Raw genomic sequence first — 24,073 nt, 5'->3', positions numbered from 1 at the left:
GAATTCCCAGGTTATACCAGGTAAAGCTTAGAGGTCGGCTTTATCAAGTAAGCTAGTAAGGTTTTTCTCCTGCCCTTTTCTACCTCCTAAAACTGAACTAACGTTCATTCTTTGGGGGTAGGATGGAAATGGTGGGAAAAGACCACAGGACCACAGATTTAGAGCTCTACGGAATCTTAGAGGTCATTCAATCCAACTCCATTTTACAAATGAGGGAACTGAAGCCTAGAGCAGTGACATTCAAGGTCATATAGTGAATGGAAGAGTTAGGATTTGAACATAGATCATCTGATTCTGAATTCATGGACAACCTTTTGCTCTTGTGTCCCAGCACTTAATACAGTGTTTGACACACAGTAGGTGCTTAATAAATACCCACTGGCTGACTTTCCACTATATGGAGTTGCCACTATTCCTTATGGTACTCTATACATGTTTGCTGATTGAATGAATCAATGAATGAATGAAAAATCCCACTTTTCTTAGATTTAGCACTTAGGTTTGGGACAGAGCAGAGACGACATCAACATTTTTAGCCAAGCCCAGGTCTGTGGGTGAACACAGGACGTCCCACCCTTTCAACTTAGAAATTCACTCCACACTTCCAGTTTATATAGTTTAATACATGTGAAACAAGATACATTTTTCTCGTTTGCATAATGAATGCATCAATAACAGACGGTACAAGGTGAATGCATGAATATGAGGCGTCTGGGGATTATTGGCAGCTGATGGCTGATTGCAGAGAGTACCATAATGCCAGGTGGATTATCATTGTGTTTGTCATCATTATGATCAGGTTCTTTTTCTTTTCTTTTTTCTTCTTCATAAAACAACAACTTTCTATAGGTGGAACCATTATATGGAGAGGGCTAGAATGGGAAGTAAAATATTTCTCCAAGGGGTGGAGAAAGAGCAGGACTAGGGCACACAGAGGGTAAGGTCAGCTAGAAGCTTCTTAGAGGCCCTATACTACTCGCCAATGCACACATGCATGGACACTTGTGGTCATTCTTGGGCATCACCTTCCCCCCCAATACTGGCGGGGAACTGTAGTAGGGAAGAGAGTGTGTGTGTGGGGGATGGGGCTGAGGTGGGGAGAGGTAATAGAGGAGAACTGGAAGAACCATTATCCATACCCTGCCCTCATTGTTGGAGAAGGCAACATGAGCTTAAATGCTCAACAAGAATGGAACCCAGGACAAATGTGTTCAACCTTTCCATCTGGTGCCAATAACTTATTGTGACTGCAGCAAACAAAATATGTTTCTTCAATAATTTAACGTTTATTCATTTCTATTCCCCCTTGCCCTGACTCCCCTTCTCCACCCTCTCATCCCCCCTCTACTTTCTCCAAAGTCCTTTGTCCCAAGAAACTAAATTTGAGTACATCTTTTCAGATTATTGCAACATTTAACCTGAATTGGTAGGAGGAGAAAACGTCAAATAAAATACCAAAAAGTCACACATACTATGGGAAGATTACTTGGGGATGGGGAAGGGACAAGAGGAGTGAAGGATGAAGAAGGAAAGGGATGATGCTATATTATTGCCCTAGACAGTAGTGGTTTGGTTATCCCCAGAGGGAAGACATGATGTGTCTCTAAAGTATGATAGCAAGAAAGACTTGAAGAAAGAAAGGAGACACTCAAAAAGGTCCCCTAAAGTTGAGAAGATGACAAGAAGAGAATGGGAAGGGCAAAGGAAGAAAGAGAAAATGAAAAAGAAATTCACTCCCACATTAAACACAAGGAAACACCACTTAGTTGTGGAAGGAGGTTAATGGCCAACATTTTGGATTATTCTCTATAAAAATATGTGCATTATGAAGACAGATTTTTTTTTATCATTTTCTTTTTTTTATCTCACAAATACATTATTTCTATTTATAGAACTGCTGATATACAGACACTGTACAGCTCACGTCGCCCGGGCACTTTCACATACTGTGTCATTTCTACACAATAAGGTGCCGTCTAGAGGCGGAAAAAAAAAAAAAAAAAAAAAAAAAAGAACCCAAACCTGAATCAATGTGATTGAGGCTTATGGGGGGCAAAAAAGCGACTTCCCTGTACTGTTTCCAAAAGAAAAAAATGTTTGCATTGCCCTCCCTGCCCCCTGGCTGGGATCGGCTCCAATGGTAGGCCCCACTGCCTGGCCCTCCTGCCAACCTACGGGGTCATAGCCCCGGCCTGGGCCCGGGCCCTGGGCAATCCCAGCTCAGCCCAGCTCTGCCAGAGTGGGGCTGCATTCTTGCCATCCCCTTCTCTCCCCCTCCCCTGCTGGGCATGGACCTAAATCTGAGCATCAAAGCCCTTAGTGACACCCATCCCCAAAGCTATACTGGTTCATCTATTTGGTCATCTGTAGTGGGTGTTGTGGGGGGTGGTCCTGACTTTTTCAGGGGGCTTTTGGGAACAGTGAGGAGGAGTTCCTGGCCTTTCTCAGGAGGGTCTCCGGAAGATTTGAAATGCTCTGTTTTTTGGAGTTCCATGGGAGTTGTTGCCCCCACGGGGGACTCTCCCGCATCTGGTCGGGAGTTGGCAGCCACGGACTGGCCACTGTCCAAAAAGTGACTGCCACTTGGAGAGCTTGCATCCGGCAGCTCAAAGGAGAAGTTGGGAACCATTAGGAGCTCCGCCCGGCACTGGGCAGGGACCCGCCACTCCCCTTTGGGGGGCATGTCAGCCCCACTTGCCCCACTCTCTCCCTGCTCCAGGGAGTCTCTGTGGGAGGCTGCGGGAGTCGGGGTCACCTCACAGGATGGTGTCCTCCTCCTCAGAGTGGTCGCACTGCTCTCAGACACCGGGGGACGGGGAGCCGGGGTGCCCTCATCCTCTGCGGGAGGATCAATGGAAATACAAGGGGGACTCATCTTCTTCTTCCTTCGTACCCCTGGAGCAGGCTCAGTCTCTGCTGGGCAAGATGCCCTGGCCTTTTTCTCCCCAGACTCCTCATAGATGCTCTCCCCATCACTGACGGATGAGCAGACCTCCACGGAGTGTCGCCGCTGGTCATCAGCCCAGTCGGGTTTGTCCAAGAAGCCCTGAGCGTCCACGCTGTAGAACTTCTTCAGGTCTCTGTCCAGCCCGCCGCCTCCCATGTGGCCCTCACTGGGGGAAGCCGAGGGTTTGCGGGCCGGGGAGGAGAACGTTGAAGCCGAGTGGCTCCGCGCTTCAGCCTGCGGCCTCCAAGCCCGCACCGAGCTGTTGATGTGACTCACCTCCTCATCAGCTGGGTCTGAGGTCTCAGGGTCTGTGGGGGGGTCTCCACTCTGTCCAGTGGGTCGCTTGGCAATACTTCGTTGGCCATAGGTGTGCTTACGGGTACGGACGCTGGCGGAGCGGGAGTGGGGGGAGGAGGTCGGAGAGCGAGGAGGGGTCCCGGGCAGGGAGAGGGGGCTGAGGCACATCAGGGAGGCACCCAGGGTGCCTGCTGGGCCCCGCTTTGGCTGAGTGTTCTCACTGGGCTCCCCTGTAAGGTTGTCCCTGGAATCTGCAATCTGGCCTTCAAGGGAATCAGTCCGCAAGGCTTCCTGTAAGTCCAACACAAGATAATGGGCAGGTTAGGGGATATCTTCCTGGGGCTGTCTGGGGGAGTCAAGGGGAGCCTCATGTATCAAAGCTGTTCTCTTCAGTTGATCCTGGGAGCAACTACCCGTATCCAAGATAAACTACCATCAGGGTCTCCGTAGGGTATCCTGCTCTGTAGCTGAAAGTTGCCCACCTCAACCTGTGATTCAGAATGTGGGATTCAACTTTGTAGATGCACAGACCCCCAAAAGAAAGCTGAAGACCTGGGGTGATGTAGGAATGAGTAGTATTTCTGAGGATCTTATAGTCAACAATATAATCTGGGGACAGATTCACTCAGAGTCCGGGAGATTTGGAATCTAGAAAAGCAAGTAATGCTAGACTGGGGATGAGTTGGGGAGGTACCAGGAAATCTGGGCTCTAGTCCCAGCTCTGCCCCTAATTCACTACTATAGAAATGTGCACTTCATAGAATCAAAAATCCTTGGAGACAAAAGAGACTTAAGTTACTTAACCTCCAGGGCCTTTAATTTCCTCATCTATGAAATGACAGGGAAATAAAATTGTCTCTTTCCTTTTCTCCTTCTCTCCCAGAACTATTGTGGAGATCAGCTGAGATACTTTATAAAGTGCTGGACCCATACATGGAATGAAGGCAACCCCCAAATCCCCCCCAAACAAAAAACTCCAACAACCCCAAAACTTTAGATTAGGTGGCTGGAGGGAGAGAAATCATAGCCAGTGGCTTCCTACCTGTCTACAGAGCAGTCTACTCAGGCTGGGTGACCTTGGAGTACTTTGTGAGGACCTTGGAACCTCAGCATTGGCAGAAAGGGAAAGTCCAGATGCAGCTGACACAGATGTATTTTCCACTGGGACTTGCAGGGATGAGCAGGATTCCACAGGCTGAGAGTGAACAGAAGTGACTGAACCTAGAAATGGAGGGGAAAAACAAAAAATGCCAAAAGTCATCCTACATGTACAGGAGCAAGACCCCAGCTCCATCTTTGAGATGAAAAATGTGAGAAATTAATATGGAGCCAGGGTAGGGCTGAAACTGGGGTTGAGTTAGGGATCAGTTTGGAAGTAGGATCAAGGTTTGAAGGCTAGTATTGAGGTTAGGTGGGGAACAAAGATGCAGTTGGATGTCTGAGCCAAGGTTGAGGGATCAATTAATTGAAGCCAGAAGACAACAGTGGTCTGAGTCTTTGAATACAGTGTCCAGTGCCCTGGCACTAAGGCACTTTACCTAAATATAATTTGGTCAGTTGCAACTAAGAAAGTGTACCTGCCATCTATGACCCCTGAATCATATTTTAAAATCTCACACATATATCATCTTTCCTTAGACTACTGTGAGCGCCCTTGGAGGCCCAGGCCTCCTTTTTTGTTACTTCTTGTCTTGTAAGCTCCCCAGGTACAGGGCCCAGAACTGCTCCTTCCTTTTTTTTCCTAATGGGGAAGACTCCAAATTTAGGGTCCGGATCTGTTTTTTCTGTATCTCCCTGATTGTGAACTTCTCAAGTCTGAGTATTGGGTTGTTTCTTCTTTCCACCTCCTCCAATATGAGCTGTTTGAAGGTAGAGTTTAGTTTTTCTCTCTCTTTGTTCCCAAAGACTAAGTTTTCCATAGTCAGGACCTGGGTCTGCATCTTCTCTGTCTTTCCCATGGAAAAGCTGAACGCAAAAATGGGTAGACAAGGATGGAGATTAAGTGTGATTTTATGAGTCTATTGACAAAAGAAGGTACTGTCTTCTCTGTGTCGAGAAGAAAGTGGATAAACATTGAGTTCCCAAAATTCTCTCAGAAATATATATGCTTTTTGGTCTTACCAACAGAGATGCCTCCTTCCATTTCGACAAATAAGCTGTTTTTCCAGGAAGAAAAATTGGGGATAATAAAGGAATTTGTTTGTTCAGGGAAATATTGCTTTTGAGGCCGGGTCTTACATGAAGGAATGTGATCAGGGCCTGGGGTCCTGTGGGGCAGGAAATTTATAAGACTCAAAGCCATAGTCAGATGTGCAAAGATTTATGGACAAATAATTTCAGATTCAAGTTCAAGAATTATTTGGGGATGGGGTGACCATCACGGGGTCATAGTTTATAAATTGTTATCTATAAACTCTTGATGTTTTGAGCTGATGAAACAACTGGATAAGATGTTCCCTTTCCTTTTCTTTATCTCAGAAGTTCTTAAAGTGTGGTCCTCAAGATCAAAACTTTTTATAATGACACTAAGATAGTTTAGTTTATAATATGGCAAATATCAGTGAAAATAATCTAAATAAACAAAGCTCTTTGGGAGGGTTCCCAATAATTTTTAAGAGTGTAAAAAAATCCTGAGACCAAAAAGTTTGACAACTTCCGCTTTATCAGAATGATAGGTCCTCTGATTTTGGTTATGTGGGAATGAATGGAGGAACACCCTGAATGGATGTAGTCTGGCATGGGATTGGAAAATTGACAAATGGGCTCTGGTACAGGGCACCTAGGAAGGCCAACCCATAACATTTCACTAAAAAGAAAGAGGTTATTTTTGAGTTGGGTCAAGGAAGAGCCTGAGAACAGAACTCTAGAAACTTAGAGAAATATAAAGGGTAGAGAACTTGATTCCTTCAGTTTGAGATATATTAAGAGAGATTAATAAACTTTATAGTAACCTAGCTTGTGATGCAGAAATTTCTTTCTATGTAATTTCTGTCATTTGTATCTTTTTATGTCTTAATATTTTTTCCTTTGAATCCTTAGAATTAACATACAGAGATATTGAGGTGACTGATGAGATCCCTGTTCAGTCACATCAATTTCTTTAAAGATTTCTCTTTTCTTGCTCTTTAGATTCATTTGCAATTACCAGATCAGAATGTCTTTTTCTGAGCTTCTCATTTTTCAAGTCAGCCTTCTCTTTAATAATTTCAGGATAGGATCCTATCAATCCTTTAGAATTATGTTTTCCCAAAGGCAAAGGTACATGTCAAACTATGTTTAGTATTCTTATGATAATGAACTATTAAAATGCCATGGTCATTGTGTCCCAAGGATTTTGTTATTTTTACTTCTCCAACTAGTTCTTCCTTATAGGAGTTCCGCTCATCACATTTTCCATCTTCTGGAATTTAAAGATATCAGCAAAGCAAACCAAAGATTTCTCAGCTGTTCTCATGGTGGCAAAAAGGGATCTGAAACAGGTCTCAAAACTCTATCTTGCCTTTGTTTCAGCTTGTTATCTGTATTGGAAACTCATTATCCATTTCCTCCATCTGGCTAGACAGTACATTTCCACTCTGTCATGTCAATTTAATCTTTCTTCTAACCATGATACTTCAGATTTGTGGATTATCATATTATTATATTGTTTTTCTCTAACATCCTACTCATTCTCCTATAGACTGTGTTTCTGACTTTCCTGGATATGTCACCATACCTGTGAAACCTCACCATGCCAGACCCCTTCTCCCTTTGATGAATTCAATTTAGAGGATTTTATTTTGGGATAGATCCAAGCCAGTTGTACTTCGTTTCCCTCTTGAATATGCTTCTGGCTCTCCTGGACTTTTCTACCATGCTGGTACATCCTCCCCTCCATCCTATCCCATCTTGTTTCCCCCCATTAGATGGCAAGCTCCTCGAGAGCAGGAACTATCTTTTTGTTTGTATTTGGGTTCTCAGTGTTTAACACAGTCCCTAGCACATAGTAAGTGCTTAATACATGTTGTCTCATTGCTTTACTGTGTATATATAATTTGCTGTCTATTTGAATGTCTTTCTGTGTTATGAAAATGACCTTGAGTTCTTGCAGTCTATGTCAGTGGAATAAAAAAGTCTGGCAGATCCTCTTCAAGATGAAAAAGTTTTAAATATGGGCCCAGACATGCAGATATCCCTATTTTCTGAGGAGCAGCCTAGCTAAATTTAGAGAGGCTTATCACCAGATGGATGAGTTCCAGGTGATGGAGTTTATTGGCCATAATAACTCATGAAAAGCAAAGACACGTGGATGAAATCCCAGATCCTTGTTTAAAGGACCTAGACTAGATGAAAGGGTCCTTAGAAATCAAGTATAACCCTTTAATTTTTACAAATGAGGAAACTAAGCCAGAAATGTGGTGATTTGCTCAAGATCACAAAGATATAGAATACTAGTCTGTTACTTTAATTGGTTAATCTACTTCTTCTGTACACGCTATACCAGTATAATACCCTATTATATCACAAGTTCTTTATCAACTATCTCTGATACCTATCAGTGAATTCTTCTCATTCAGATATTTAGTTTACTCCTGCCCCCCCCCGGCCCCCAGTCAATTTACACAGGATACTATCATATAGGTGTCTGAATGTGCAAGAACTATTTTAGTCCTTCTTCCTCGTTACTGATTTGTAGACAGCTATTATTATTGAGTCATTTTGGTCATGTCCTACTCTCCATGCCCCATTTGGGGTTTTCTTGGCAAAGATACTGAAGCAGTTTGCCATTTCTTTCTCCAGCCCTTTTTATGATGAAAAACCTGAGGTAAGTGATGTTAGGGTCACATAGCTAGTATGTATCTGAGGCCACATTTGAACTCAGGTCTTCCTGATACCAGGATTGATGCTCTATTCACTATGCCACCTATCTGCCTTCATTTCTGGGCAGATTAGTATTACATTGCTATTTTTCTTCTTATGAGAGAACGTGTGGTAAGGCATAATAATAATAATAATAATAATAATAATAATAATTAGCATTTATATAGTGCTTTACAAATACTATCTCATTTTATCCTCACAACTCTGAGAGGTAAGTGCTCTTATTATCCTATTATACAAATAATGTATAATTATACATTATTTAATACATTAATGTCTTAGTAAGACAAGCAGAGACTGAGTGATTTGCCCAGGATCACAGTAAGTAAGTGTTTGAAGCTATATTTGAACATTTGTAGATAGCTTCTACTTTTCCTTTCATCTTACTTCATTTCACCCCATTCAGCTGCTACTACTATCTGCTACTATCTCTTTCTTCACCCTTGTCTCTCATGAAGAGGCAGCCCTTCTTGCCATGGCAAATTCCGCTACATGAACGAGAAATTCAATTTTATTTCATGTTCTCCAGCAGATTGCTCCTTTGATTATGCTCTCTCTCTCTTTCTCTCTGTCTCCGCCTCTCACATCTTCAATACTCCCTGTTTATTGGCTTCTTCCCTACTGCTTACAAAATGCTGTCTTCCTTATCTTCAAAAAAGCCTCATTTGATCCATCCACCATTGCCATCTATCATCCTATATTTATTCTCTTTTATGGCTCAACTCTTTGTAGACAACAAAGATAGCCTTTGTAGGCTATCTATAATTGATATTTCTACTTCCTTTCCTCTTCTTAACCCTTTGTATATTAGCTTCCAACCTCATCATTCAATAGAAAGTCTCTCCAAATAGAAAACTCTCCAAAGTTACTCATGATATCTTAATTGCCAAGTCTAAAGGCCTTTTCTCAAATGTTATCCTTTTTGACCTTTCTTGCTTTCAACATTATCGAAAATCCTCTTCTTTCTAGGTGACATGACTCTTTCCTATTTCTCTTCCTTTCTGACATTGCTTCTCAGTCCGCTTTGCTGGATGTTCACACCACATCATAGCCACTAACTGTGGGTGTTCATTCCTTAAGCCTCTGTCCTAAATTGTTTTCCTAGTGAGCTTTCACTTGGTGAGCTTCCATGGATTCAATTATCATCTCTATGTAGATGATTCTGATATTTGTCCAGCCCTAATCTCTCTCCTGACCTCCAATATCACATTTCCAATTAGTGAACATCTGATAAATCCTAATGAACATCTCAAACTGGATGTTCTGTAGATGTATAAAATTCAACATATTCAAAACAGAACTTATCTTTCTCTTAAATCTTCTTCTCTTTCAAATTTCCCTATTACAGTCAAGGGATTCACCATCCTTCCAATCACCCAAAATTGAAAACTAGTGTCCTTTTGGACTTTCTTTCTTTCTCTCACCTCGCATAACCAGTATGTTGTCAAATCTTATTGCTTCTGTCTGTCTTTTTTAATCTTTTCTTTTCATTAGATTTGTAAAACTTAGGGTGAATAGTTTCAAAAAACCTCTTATGATATGTACTCCATTTTTGGTTAAGAGCCTCTCATTTCTATATTTTAATCCATAGGTCAGAGAACTAAATTCCATTCTCAGGCATCAACTTCTTAACCAGTTCTTCACCTTCTCTTATGAAACCTTAGTCTTCAATTGGCAACAGTGACAAACACAGCCCTGTGGCCCTAAGTTTGTTATGTAAGACTTCATAACCAGCATCAAAGCTTCTTTTATTCACTGTGTCCAAGGAGATAACAGTCATCAGAAGTGGGCATCAGTCATTAGATCTGAAAGTCCTGAGGGGATCTGTTTATAGCTTAGATATATACTCAAAGAGATGCAGATTTCTTTGTTATTAGTTAGATAGACAACCAATCCATCGCTTCCTCTTTTTTTCCTCTGATCTAAACAGATGCTTCCTTTCTTGATTGCTGGCACTCATGGAGCTCATCCCTTGGAGGACAAGCATCTACTTCGTCTGTAGGGGCTTCAGTTTCTTCCATTTTGTGTCATGCACATTATCTATTGTTGTTCAGTTGTTTGATACTTTATGACCCCATTTGTTTTGTTTTTGGCAAAAATGCTAGAATGATCTGGCATTTCTTTTATAAATGAGGAAATTTAGGCAAACAGAGTTAAGTGAGTTGCCCAGAGTCACACAACTTACTAGCTGTCTCTGAGACCAGATTTGAACTCAGGGAGAAGAATCTTCCTTCTTGATTTCAGGATCATCATATTATCTACAGCATCATTTAACTGCCCAAAATAAAGAGAATAATCAGGACTGCTGAATTTGTGGTGAGGTATGAGGTTTGCAGAGTGTTTTCCTCACAGTCTGCCTGTGAAATGAATGTGTGTGTGTGTGTGTGTGTGTGTGTGTGTGTGTGTGTTTCAATTATGTCTAACTTGCACCCTGATTTTGTGGTTGAATGATTGTGTTATGTGAGTGTATGAATAGAACACTTGCACTAGTGGCCATTTCTGATTGGCTGAAGGGGTAGCAAAACTTTTTCAATAGAGCAATGTTCATAGCCCATAGCATAGAACCCCAAGTTCCCTAATCTACCTCCTGGCTTTCTGGTCTGCCAAGCACAGATGCCTGTGTTTGGAATCTCACTTACTTTGGTTGAAATTTAGCTAGAAGTGACCCCACATAATGCAAGAAGCTATTGGAGAAAGTATCCTGAATGCCCTGGTCCCAGCATTGGCTTTTGCTTTAATATCACCTTCTCTTCATCACCATCCTTCCCTCAACTCTTGAAATGACAATATGTATTAATCAAAGAAATGCAAATTAAGACAACTCTGAGATACCACTGCACACATGTCAGATTGGCTAAAATGATAGGAAAAAATAATGATGAATGTTGGAGGGGATCTGTGAAAACAGGGACACTGATACATTGTTGGTGGAATTGTGGATACATCCAGCCATTCTGGAGAGCAATTTGGAACTATGCTCAAAAAGTTACCAAACTGTGCATACCCTTTGATCCAGCAGTGTCTCTATTGGGCTTATATCCCAAAGAGATACTAAAAAAGGGAAAGGGACCTGTATGTGCCAAAATGTTTGTGCAACCCTGTTTGTAGTGGCCAAAAACTGGATAATGAATGGATGCCCATCAATTGGAGAATGGTTGGATAAATTGTGGTATATGAATGTTATGGAATATTATTGTTCTGTAAGAAATGACCAGCAGGATGATTTCAGAGAGACCTGGAGAGATTTACATGAACCGGTGCTAAGTGAAATGAGCAGAACCAGGAGATCATTATATACTTCAACGATACTGTTTAAGGTTGTATTCTGATGGAAGTGGATTTCTTCGATAAAGAGAAGATCTAATTCAGTTTCAATTGATCAAGGATGGACAGAAGCAGCTACACCCAAAGAAAGAACACTGGGAAATGAATGTAAACGAATTGCATTTTTGTTTTTCTTCCCGGATTATTTATACCTTCTGAATCCAATTATCCCTGTGCAACAAGAGAACTGTTTGGTTCTGCACACATATATTGTATCTAGGATACATTGTGATATATTTAACATGTATAGGACTGCTTGCCATCTAGGGGAGGGGGTGAAGGGAAGGAGGGGAAAAGTTGGAACAGAAGTGAGTGCAAGGGATATTGTTAAAAAATTACCCAGGCATGGGCTCTGTCAATAAAAAAGTTATAATAAAATTTTTTTTAAAAAAATGACACAATGTGGGATCATGCTTTAGGAATCAGCCAACATCCATATTTCCCTGCCAAAATATGGCACTCTGGGCTTGGGACCTTTCCTATGTGTCCTCCAGAGTGCTGTGCCCTCCTAGTAGAGGCAGATCCTTTCCAGGATTGATCCAGCAAGGAAAGGGATTCCCATTTCCTCATTGCTGGGGAGGATCCCATTTCTTCATTTGTTGATCTTTACTGATATGGTACAAAAGACCCTGGGCCCTTGGGAGTTAAGAGACCTGGCACTCAGCTCTGCCACTAATTTCTTGTGTTATATGGGCAGGAAACTTTCAATAGGTCTCAGTTTCTCTTTTAGAATGAAGAGAAGAACTCCTACATTATCTATCTTCTTTCCAAGATTATTGCAAACAGATGCAAAAGTACTTTATAAACTAGAAAGCCCCGTGACGAGGGAACAAACTTGTGCAACATAAAGGAGGAACCTTAAAGATCTAATCTTATTCCTTCATTTTTTACAAACGGGACACTGAAATTTAATGAAAGTATGGGACTTGACCTGTCTCACATTTAGCAGAGGAGGGATCAGATCTTCCCAAACCAAACCAAGTTCTTTCCATCATTCCCTTCCCTCTTTCCTTTTCCTCCTGATCTGAACATCCCTTCCTGGTCTCCCATCCTCATAAGGCCGATGACTAGTCTCACTGATCAGGCCCTTCTTGACCTGCTGGGGATGATAGTGCTGCTGGTAGTGGGTGAGATATTGGGGTCAGTCCTCTTCCCATACCTGTTGGGGCTTTTGCTGGATATGTCTCCATCTCCACTTCTTGCAGGGTGTTTGGGGCTGTGGCTGGTACCACAGGCCGGAACATATAGCTGTCATTGGGTAGGGAGTGCATCCTGGACACAGCAACCTTGTGCACCATAAGGAAGTTTTGGGACTCCCTGGAAGACCCAGCTCCTTCCTGTAAAGACACAAGTTAGTGGGCTCCTGAATCATTCCAGGCTTACATCCTGGGCCTCTCATTCAGTTTTAAACTCTGGATCTGGGCATGTGGAGCCCCATGAAGATCCATGACATCTTCCAAATGTCCTGAGTCACATGGGACTGGACCTTACCAGAAGCAGACCAAGCTTAGAGACTATAGTAGATCTGAACTCTTTGTGTGTGTTATGTATGGACCACTTTTAGCAAGAAGCCAATGGATTCATTTTCAGAATAGTGTTTTTAAGCGCATAAACTAAACTATATAGGATTACAAAGGAAACCAATTATATTGAAATAAAGAAATAATTTTTTCCTCACCCAAATTTACAGACCCTGGTTAAGAACACTTGGTCTACAGGATTCAACTGGAGGTTGCAGGGAAAGGCCCCCTATCCAGAAATAAGTCTGGCTGTGCTGGCTCCCTGCTGAGGAAGCAGGGAGATAACCCAGGTGTGCTTACCAGGACTTGCTGCTTCATAGACAGAGTGGACTCAGGGCTCCCAGTCCGGCGATTCTCTCTGGATGGCCGGCTGTCTGGAGCAGGGGGCGGCCCTGGGCCTCGGGCCAGAGCAGCAGGAGCCGTACTGCTCTGTGCCATCTCCAGCTCAATCTCAGCGTCCATCTCAGCATCTTCCCGGGCCTCCTTGTTACTTTCCTCCAGGTGTTTCATCAGTACGGCCACCACCACATTGACCAGCACAAACTGGGCAACCAGGACGAAGGTGACGAAGTAGACAGGAGAGATGATGGGCAGGTAGCTCAGGCAGTGCTTGTCCTCTCGGGCACACTCCCGTAGCGTGTCCTAATCACAGAGACAAACCTGGGATGGCACCCAAGCCACCCTTCCCCTGCCCTGCAGGCTGGCTTGGGTTACAGGCAATACTTCTGCTGGCCCTAGGTATCCACTTATTTTAACCAAGGATCCCAGGGAGTTAAGCCAGATAAATCCTGCTTCAGATTTACACTGAAAGTCCTTTATCCATTGCTCTCCAAACAGCTATCTAAACTTACCCTCTCCTACTAATGCCCATCTACCCCCTTTCATTCAGCTAAACCGGGCTCTTCATGGACCCCTTGCACCCAACACTCAAATCCCCCTCCTTCACTCATGCTATGCTCATTCCTGGAACATCCTCCCATCTCTTCCAAGGCTACCCAAGCAATCAAGAGCTGACATTTCTGAAGCACCTCAAGAACTGCAAAGTACTTTACACATGCTATTTCATTTGATGAAATCCTTACTCAAAGAGGTAGAAGTTATTATTATCTCCATTTTACAGATGAGAAAACTGAGGGTGAGAGTGACTTGCCCAAGTTCACACAGTTAGTCATATCAGCGGCAGGATTCAAAGTTAGATATTCCTGACTCCAAATCCAGTGTTTTATCTATTATACCCCCTACTTGCTTTGGGAAGCCTTCTCTGGCTACTTGACCTTACTCAGAAGTCTTTCTAATCCTGAATCAGAAACAGATTTTCATTGATCCTTGTAAAACCTGTCTTATCCAATTCTTTTTTTATTGTGGGCACCAGGAGGGTAGGACTTGGGTCCTGGTCTGCCTCCCTTTGAGGGCAGGGCAGGGCCCGGAGTTCTGTCCCTCCCTTCTTCCCCCAGAAGATTAGGGGGTGGAGGTGAGGAAGAAGCATCAGCAGTTGGCCACTGTATTACCTGGGAATGTTGGTTGTGGGCACTTTGGGGCATCAGGGAGATACCTTCATGATTCCGTTCCAGTTGTCCCCCGTGGACACCCTGAAGAGGGTGAGGAAGGCCATGCCGAAGTTGGTGAAGGTAGCGTGTCTGCTCAGGCCCTCACATGGGTTATCTTCACTGCAATCTAGGAAGCAAGAAGAGACCACCGGTCTGGTCAGACAGCCCAGGACTTTCCTAAGAGACAATTCACTCCTGGCCTTTCTTTCCTGGGGGAAGGAAGAATCCTCCCAAGGATCTTGTCCTGATCAATGAGTATAAACAGTTGTGTAGAATGAATAAACAAGTAATGGTACAACAGAATTAAAATCAGGACAACTGGGCTCAAATCTTGACTCTTACTGTGCAAATTTTATTGCTTTTAGTTTCAGTTTCCTTATCTGTAAAATGGAATGATAATATTTAGGAGCACAGTATCATCGAGTTGGGATGTCAAGAAAGGGATCATACAACAGACCATAAATCTAGTGATGGAAGGAACCTCAGAGATCATCAAATCCAACTCTTTCATTTTTCAGATGAGGAAACTGAGGCAGTAAGTTTCTGAGGTGGGATTTGAATCTTTTGCATTTACATTATCTATTTTACAAGATTTTTGGAAGGAAAGATTTTTGGATTTTTTCATCCACCTTTGCAGAGCAAAAAAAAAAAAAAAAAGCTAAAGAAATGCATTATTTATCTGTAGAGTTAAATCTAGTAGGACAGTTATCTAAATCTTATCCACTCTGTGGCTGAGCGCACAAGATTTCTATAATAAATGAATGAATGAATGAATTTGTTTAGTCATCTTGTACAGGAAGGGGAAGCCAAGGTAATCTGAGCCCCTGGATGCCTGGCTTTGGTATCTGGCTATCAGCAGCTTTTGATATAGTGAGTCTTACCAAATGCCCCACCCTGGACTTTGTATTAGAGATGGGATGGGTGTAGGGGACTTTGTGGCCCAGGGGCAGCCCTTGGAGTCCCAAACCCAAGGAAAGTCTTATAGCCCAGCAATAGCTGGGCACCTAAACCTCAGCCTTCCATCTTCAAAATGGGTTCAGACTTTGCAGCTCCTCTCCTGTTATTGTAGCCTGAGGATTATTTTAGGAGAAGTTGGTGTCCTCATATGAAACTCACAGTTTCAAGAGAGATTCCAATTATTTCTAGTTTTCGAATAACAAACTGGGGATCTGACTTCCAGATATTTTCTTACATCCATCTTGGTTCTCTTTTATGTCTTCATATCTCTTGATTCACTAAGTTTTTTTCCCATCCCTGTGAAGTCAAACATCGTGTGGGTCTTTCAAATCCCCTTTCTCAAATTTGCCACTGAGTAATTGTCACTGTTTACCTATTTCCTATTTGTGCCTATTTTGGTACCTCTCAAGAGCTTCTTCCCTATAAAACCTCTAATCATATTTTCATGAAAGCCTCATAAGGGAGGCAGGGGAGGATAAGGATTGATATGCCCATTTTTGCAGATGAGAATACTGAGGCCAAAATAAGTGATCTTTTTTTTTTTTTTTTTTTTTTTTTTTTTTTTTTTTTTTTTTTTTTGCTAAGGAAATTGGGGTTAAATGACTTGCCCAGGGTCACACAGGTAGGAAGTGTTACATGTCTGAGGCCAGATTTGAATTCAGGTCCTCCTGACTTCAGGGTTGGTGCTCGATATATATCCATGGTGCCACCTAGCTGTCCCGAGTGATGTGTTTTTTAAGGTCAGGTAGTGATTTCCCATCCAGAGCTCTCTCTTAAACATTTCACTGTTTCTTGTGAAATGCAAATTAACATTGGGTAGAGAGAGATCTATTCATCCAAAATATATCATAAGGTTTAGATCTGGAAGAGCTAGTGTGGCTTATTGGTCCAACCAGCTTCTTCATTCTATAGGTAAGGAAACTGGGGCCCAGAGAGGAGAAAAATTTTGCCAAGATCACACAGCTCCTAAGCAGTCGATAGAGTTCAAACCAAGGTCCTTTAATCCCAAATTCAGTGCTTTTTCCATTAGACCATATTAATAGATGGCCACCTGTAAATGGCATCTGAATTTGAAGCCATTTCTGTTCATGGCGTTAGTTCTGTTTTATATAATGGGGAAGGAGGCACTTCAGTGCATGTAAGTCTGGGCAGGATAAGGATCAGGGATGAAGATGCCTACTTGACATGGAGAAGGCCACTCTTTTTTTGACAAGACATTTCAAAGGCTATTAGAAATTAGGCTAATGAACATTCAGGTAATGTAAAAGAAAGAGCTTTGCATTTAGCATTAGAAAACATGGGCTTAATCCTACCCTAGATCCTTAATGATCATTTCCATGAGCATGAGATAGTTTTCCTGTTAATAAAATAAGGGTAAAAGTACTACATTCTTTGTAAGCCATACAGTGCTATAGAGAAGTATTATGGGCCCTTACAGAAGGATACTTTGAGGGAGGCTTCATGATCAGTTTTATGGAATCAGTCTAGCTTGTTCTCAATTATCTAGAGTACTGACACAGATAATCCAAAATCTTGGATAATCCCCAAGCTATTATCTATTTAATGTAAGGTCTATATAATAGGATTTCTTTCTGGTACCAGATTTTTCTTCCCAGCTATTTTTGACTTAGGCTTCTATAATGGTGTGTTTGCTTTCATTCATCCCATACCCAGTGGAGGTGGGGACAGAGGGCTCTGGTCATTCTAAAGAGTCCCCAGGGGAGTTGGAACTTTTACCTTTAGTAATGTGGGCAGTGGTGGCAGTGGTTCCCTAGGAAGCCCTATTTCATTAGAAGAGCCTCTTTCCAAAGAGCCCTAGTTCTGGTCTACCCTCCCCCCTTGCCATGTAACCTTGAGAAAAATCACTTTCTCCGTTCCCCCATGTATATGATAAGGATTATCTCTCTTGTCCAAGGCTACTCAGATAAAGTGCTTCATGGGAATGAGTCCCATAGGCATGAAGAAAAAGCATGATGACCCCTAGCATGAACTTTGGAAGCCACATCCCGGGTGCCTAACTGAAGGAGTCTTGTCTGAGAGGCAGAAAGATCAGGGTTTCTCTTTCCTTATTTGGTAGATAATCAGATATGCCATGTGGCCAGGAAACCCCATGAGACCAAGGGAAGGAGGAAGTCAGCTGCTGATGGATGGGGCCAGAGGACATAAGGAGAATGTAAGTTCCGGCTAGCTCAGAGCTCCCGGGACATGCTCTGATATTTAAAGATTAATTTAATGGTAGAATTCCCTAGGGAACTATGCAGATGTATATTCTTGGGGCAGCATATACGCAGGAGCCTCTGCATAGTAGATGTGGGTGATTACGCGTGCATACTTCTGACAACTGAAGCATTCATGTGCGTGCATGGGCATAAGCATCTGCAAATAAACACATCATGTCCATTCATATTCATCTGTATGAAGCCAAATCCCTTGTTTACATACTGATGCTGAGGGAAGATGGTGTGATAGAAAAAGTAAGAAGGTTTAGTACCAGAGAATCTGAATTCATAACTCAGCTCTGCTACTTAAAATCCATATGATCTTAGTGATGTAGTAGGTAGATTGTTGGGACTCAGGCTCAGTAAGATCCAAGTCTCAAACCTTCCTCATATTCCTATTTGCTGTGTAAACTGGAGCAGTCTCAGTTTCCTTATCTGTAAAATGATAATAATAGTCCTACCCTCACAGGGATATTTGTAGGGATCAAGTGAGATAACATTTATAAAGCACTTTACAAATTATAAAACATTATAGAAATGCCAGCTGGGTAACCCCAGTTTCTTCCTCTGTGAAATTGGATTGTTGTTCTGCTATGTTCTTTCAAGACAAAGGATGAACAACCACAATAGTTTTTAAGAAGAACACCAGGGGGCATCAGGAGCTCTGGGAAACCCAGCTCTTCTCATTCCTTATGTGATTCTGGGAAAAGTCCCTTCCTCTGTCTGAGCCTCGGTATCCCCATGAGTCAAATAAAGGCGCTTAAATTAAAATTTGACACCATAGACAAACAAATTTAGGGCTATGGATCTTTGATGATGAAACCTATGTGTGTGTGTGTGTGTGTGTTCATCCAGAGATGGTGCTGGAGGTAGTAGGTATGAGAAGGGAAAAGATTGAAAGTAAGGATGGTGGCCATTATCCATTCCATTTTCTGAGCTCAAATGTCCTCTTTCATCCATAGTAAAATAAGTGGGGGACAGGAATTTTGGGTTCTGGAGGATGGGATCCATCAGCTGGGAGAGGAGGTGCCAGGCTACTGGCTTCAGAGACACAGACCTTGGCTGCTACTTACCCAGCTTTCCAAACAACTCCACTCCCAGGGCAGCATAGATAAAAAACAGGAGCATGAAAAGCAGGCCAAGGTTCCCTACCTACATGAGAAGAAAGTAGAACAGGGGTCAGGCAGGCTGGCATCATGCCCTGGTGTTTCCCATGCACAGCCTCCACACACGCCACACCACGCCTCCTGGGTGCGCCCCAGCCCCCCGGGACCCTGCAGGCTCAGGAATCCCCCACGGGGGTCATCCACACACAGACTGGCCATATCCCCCATGCTTCTTACCCCTTGTCACACGCCAGTGTCGAGGCAGCCCGAGCCTCCTCCCTTCCCAGGCTCACCACATCCCATATGCCATGCATACTTCACAGAGCCAGGACCTACAGCATCAGATGTGCTGGCACTGCCCATGGCCGATACCCATGCACAAGCTCAAAGGTAGCCTTGGAGGCTCAGCTCCTTTAGGAAGCCTCTCCTGAGCCCCTTAGTTTCTCCCTTCTCCCTCTCTTAATTATCCTGTTTTTATTTATGATTACATATTGTATCCCTCGGTAAAATGTGAGCTTTTTGTTTTTGTTTCAGGACCTAGCATAGTTACTTGCACAGAATAGATACTGAGTAATGTTTGTGAAATTGAATCAAATCCGTGGGTACATCCTTAACCAGCTTATCCTTGACAGATTCATTCAGAAAGGATCTAGTTACCTTGTATCACTGCTTTGGAAAAAAGCCTTCCTTTCCTTTCTCAAACATAAAACAGGGTTATTTCTAACTGCTGTGGCCATACAGATGTAGCCTGCAGTTTTGGGTAGAACTGGTTTTTTCAGGCACTATTTTCTGTATTGCTTTGTCCCCTAAAGACCAGAGTAGGAAATTCATTGGAGTCCTTGCTCTCTGAGCTTGCTGTGTTCTTCTGGTTTCCTCATACTGGAGTCTCCTTTTCTCAGTTTCCCATTTTCCCAATGTCCCCATTGGTCAGATTCTCTCTAGGCTTACCTTTAAAGGACACTGCTGAGCCCTGGGGCTAACTGGGAGTGGGGTACTACATTGAGTTGTTAGAATTCATTGGAAATTCTAGGAACATGCAGGGCTTTTTTCTTGAGTGGGAGATAATGTTAGGGAGCAGTGAGTATAGCTTAGGGAAGTTTTTTTCCCATAGCTTTATTTCACTGATGTTTGGCTGGGAAACTCTTAATCATATGTAGAGGAATTTAACCTAGGGGTCCTTAACCTTTTTTGCATCCTAGATTCCTTTGGCATCCTGATGAAAACCTTGAATTCTTTCTCAGAATAATGTTTTGTTTTTTGCTTAAATTTTTAATTGGAAGATATACTAAATTTCAGTTAGAGTTCACGAATACAAATATGTATTTTTTTCTTACCACATTCATGGACCCCCTAAAATCTGTCAGTGAGAAAGCCTTAGATTAAGAACAATTAGCACCAGCTGGTAGAGCTATCTCCTTTTTCAGTGATTTCCCTGCTCTTCACTCCCATCCCTGCCTACAGCCCATAGATTGTCAGGGAGACCACACGAGTGTGGGACGATGGGCCCTCATGGTGGTTATAAGTCTATGTCTAACCAAGTACGGGCATTTGATGGTAATTAACCTGGACTCTGTGAAAATTTTTTTAGGAGATCCATGAATTTGAGTGGGAAAAACTTTGCCTCTTTATTTTCACTAACCTCTAATTGAGATCCAGCATTTCCTTAAATTATGAATAAAAAAATATGACAAAAAGTCTATTGGAAAAGAAACACAAAAAGTCATGAAACCCTAGTGGCCTTTATTACTAGCTTTACTGCACATTTCTTATCTCCTAGATGGGAGTTTTAAAACATCTTTTCTGTCACTGCAATTGCTCTGTGCAAATCTCACTTCTCAAATCAGAATGTGATTTTCAGGGTGACCCTTCTTTTTTATCTTCAAACTGTGAGATTTTTAATTTAAGGGAGCAACCTGATCAACACTTCGAGGAAGGCAGAAAGAATTAAAAAACTTGAATTCAAATCTTAGTTCTTCCAATTGCTAATTATGTCATATAGACAAATCCCTCAACACCACTGGGCTTTAGTTTCTTTATCTTTAAAATGAGAGGATTGGTCTAGATCCAAGCTTCTTAACTATTTTGTGTGTCACGGGCTCCTTTGAAGTTTGATGAAGTCTATGGATTCATTATCATAATGACAAATAATTGAAGGAAATGCTAAATTTCAGTTAGGAATGAGTGAAAATAAATATAAAAATTTTCCTGTTATGTTTACAGAATCCCTAAGATTCATTCATAGATCCCTTGGTTATAGTGAGCTCTAGGTTGAGAACCTTTAGCATAGATTATCTATAAGGAATCTTCTAGCTCTAAAACCAGGTTCAAGAATCCCAGTTTGTCTCTCACACAGCCAAACCACACACAGAGTTGACATATGAGATGATTAATAAATAATTGTTGAATGAATGTTTTAGGTAGATGGATGGACAAATGGATGATCCTAGTGACTCAGGTAAAGTTGCCACTGGACTTTTGAGTAGCATCTGGGATCAGAATGGTGTATACTAGATCCTGAAGATTGGTAAGTAATTGGAGAAAAGGCCATCTTCAATAGACGGGACCCTACCCTAGTTCTAGAGATCTTCTTCCACCACGTATTCAAGGGTATAATCACTTCATTATTGGCATTTATTTTGTGACTCTAACCCAAATCTGTGATGTTCAGTGTAGATTGGCTTCCTTAGTTCATGTCCTGTGAAAGTTAACATCTATGCCTCTGTCAGAGACAAGAGACCATGAGGACCCATCCCATTGCCCCTTCATAACTTTTTTCTCTACTGAGTCCACAGCTCTAAGTTACAGGCAGCCCTCTGACCAGTGGGCTGAGTTGACCAGGGCATAGAGACAGAGTCCTAGGACCTACCTGGGGTAATGCCTGAACCACAGTGTCCAGTAGGGCCCGCATCCCAGTGGCCATTTTCAGAAGCTTCAGTACTAGGAGAGAAACCAGAGGTAGAGCATAGATTTACAGAGTAGGAAGTCAGCCCCCCTAGAAAAATCTGGGCCAGGTCAGAGTCTGAAGGAAGGGGAAATTGAAGAGGGGAGGCAGAATGGTGGGTTGGAAAGGATGTAGCATTCAGTCAGAAGCCCTACGGTTTTAGCGCTGGTTCTGTAATAATTCACTGTATGGATTACTTAAGCTCTTTAGGCCTGAGTTTCTTCATTGGGATCATGGGGATGGTAAATCTGTTTACTTCATTGATGGGATGTTGGCACTGAGAAAAAGAAACAAGACAACTAGGGCTACAGAAAAAAGCCCTATTCCAGGTTCCTGGATTTTAATCTCAGTTCTAATACTGATTTGGTTCCTATCCTTGAATGTTTAATTTTTTTCTTAACCTCATTTAGTGAAAAAATAAATGATGTTCTGTGATTCTCTGATAATTTTGCAAATGATATTTTAACCTCTTTGAGGATTTTTAGATTCATGAAGGCAGGGGCTATGTTTTATCCACATCTTGGATCTTCCCCAACACTTAGCATACAGATATTTTATGAATGTTGAATGAATGAATGAATCCAACTATTCTCTCATTTGATCCTAATGATACCTTCCATTTTATGTGGAAGAAACTGGGGACCCTGAGAGGGGAGGTGACCTAGAGCCACAGAGCGAGTGAGTAAGTAGAATAGTAATCCATATCAAGAACTTAGGTCTTATAGTCCATATCTAGGGAGTTTCCTGAAAGGTTCTGCCTTTGCTAGAATAGGCTTATTAATAGAATTCTTCTCTCTCCTCCACCAAACTCAGCATGGCACCTTTCCCCACCACCACGGCTTCTTCTCCCCACCTCCCAGTAAATGACAGCTCAGTTATGGTAGGTTATCTGGTGGCAGACAACATTCTGGGCCCCAGGTACTGCCTACCTCGAGCAATGCGGAGCACACGCATGATTCGGATGATGGTAGGGTTAATGGGTAAGGCTGCATTCATCTCGATTTCCTCCAGGGTGATGCCCATGATGGACAGAAGCACTATGGCCAAGTCGAGTTGATTCCACCTGAGCAAAGGAGTGCCTGGAGTTCATTGTATCCCCTAATTCTCCCTTCTTCTCTCAATCTATCTCTTTCCCAAGAGGACATTAAGTTTTGGGAACTTCCTGACTTTGTTTCATATTACCCAAACTCCTTTGAGGAAAAGCTCAAAGTTTTAAAGCTAAAAAGGCCTTAATCTTACAGAAGGCGAAACTGAGACCTAGTGAAGAAAACTGATTTTGCCAAGGTTATCAAAGGATTTGGGATGGAGATGTCTCTAGATTCTCAAGCCAGAGCTCTTCCCACTGTAACACAACATAGAATTCTCCTGCTATCAGGGCAATCAGATGACTTTCCATGAAGTCACTGGCTCCCATAATTTTTATTTCATCATTTCCTGTCCAAGGATCCACTGCTTCTAGAGGAAAGGACATATCCCTTACTTTTTATCTTTTAGTTTAGCTGGACTCCCACTATTCTACCACCTCTTCTTCTTTCCTTCATCTTCATCCTTGTCTTCTTCCTCTCCCCAACCCCTCATACAAATATGCATCCCACCTAGCCTCATTCCCATTTCAGAACCTTCCTTCAGCCTCTTGCTCCACTTAGAATGTTTTTCCCTCTCCTTTCACCCTATCAAAGTCTCAACCTGTCATGTAGAGACCAAGTCCTCTGGGAAGCTATTATGACCACTAGAGGTCGCAGTGATCACTCCTACTTCACATCTCTCATTAGCACTTATAGTTACTGAGTATGGACTACTCTGTCCTGTTCAAATCAAGGTTTTCAGGATATAGATCTTGTCTTTCCTCAGTCTGTGGCTTTATTTTGAATAATTATGTCCTGGACTTTTCTCTATCTTTCACCACAACTGTGTTCCCTGAATACAAGCCTGGGTCTGTTTCTCCTGTTTCCCCCATTGTTCATCTGAACTGATCAATCAGTCAAACAGTAAGCATTTGTTAAATATATACTACAATATGAGGCATTGTGCTAAGCCCTGAGAATATGAAGTCTCTGGCTTCAAGAGCAGCATGGCTAATTGGATGGAGTATTGACTTTGGAAGACCTGAGTTTGAATTCTGTCTTGAATACTTATTCACATTTTGGATGAAACACTCTTGCACCAGACAGGGACTTTTTAAGCCTCAGTTTTTTCATCTATAAAATGAGCATGTTGGAGTTGATCTCTAAGATTCCTTCCAACTCCAAATCTATGATTCTTGGAGTTTACCTCCTAACAATGAGAGACAACCTGGAAATGAATGAATTCATACAAGGTAAGTACAGGGTAGTGGGCTAGAAACCTTAAAGGGGG

General features: G+C 42.3%; 1 protein-coding gene across 1 annotated transcript in view; it reads right to left on the bottom strand.

The window, feature by feature from the left end:
• Window positions 1-602: 602 nt before the first annotated feature.
• CACNA1H (calcium voltage-gated channel subunit alpha1 H) overlaps window positions 603-24,073 on the bottom strand; it is a 146,049-nt gene continuing 122,578 nt past the window's right edge. Inside the window, exons 26-33 of the mRNA XM_051969392.1 lie at window positions 22,648-22,781; window positions 21,644-21,714; window positions 18,745-18,823; window positions 14,501-14,622; window positions 13,249-13,590; window positions 12,588-12,765; window positions 4,287-4,465; window positions 603-3,535 (exon numbers count right to left, since the gene is read on the bottom strand). Of these exons, the coding sequence (XP_051825352.1) occupies window positions 2,339-3,535; window positions 4,287-4,465; window positions 12,588-12,765; window positions 13,249-13,590; window positions 14,501-14,622; window positions 18,745-18,823; window positions 21,644-21,714; window positions 22,648-22,781 (2,302 nt within the window). The 3' untranslated portion in view covers window positions 603-2,338. The remainder of the gene's footprint in view (window positions 3,536-4,286; window positions 4,466-12,587; window positions 12,766-13,248; window positions 13,591-14,500; window positions 14,623-18,744; window positions 18,824-21,643; window positions 21,715-22,647; window positions 22,782-24,073) is intronic.

Source organism: Antechinus flavipes, chromosome 1, assembly GCF_016432865.1.
Source record: "Antechinus flavipes isolate AdamAnt ecotype Samford, QLD, Australia chromosome 1, AdamAnt_v2, whole genome shotgun sequence".
NCBI classification, from domain to species: domain Eukaryota; kingdom Metazoa; phylum Chordata; class Mammalia; order Dasyuromorphia; family Dasyuridae; genus Antechinus; species Antechinus flavipes.
The sequence above is the reverse complement of the archived record's forward strand: the minus strand, read 5'-3'. Positions and strand labels throughout refer to the sequence as shown.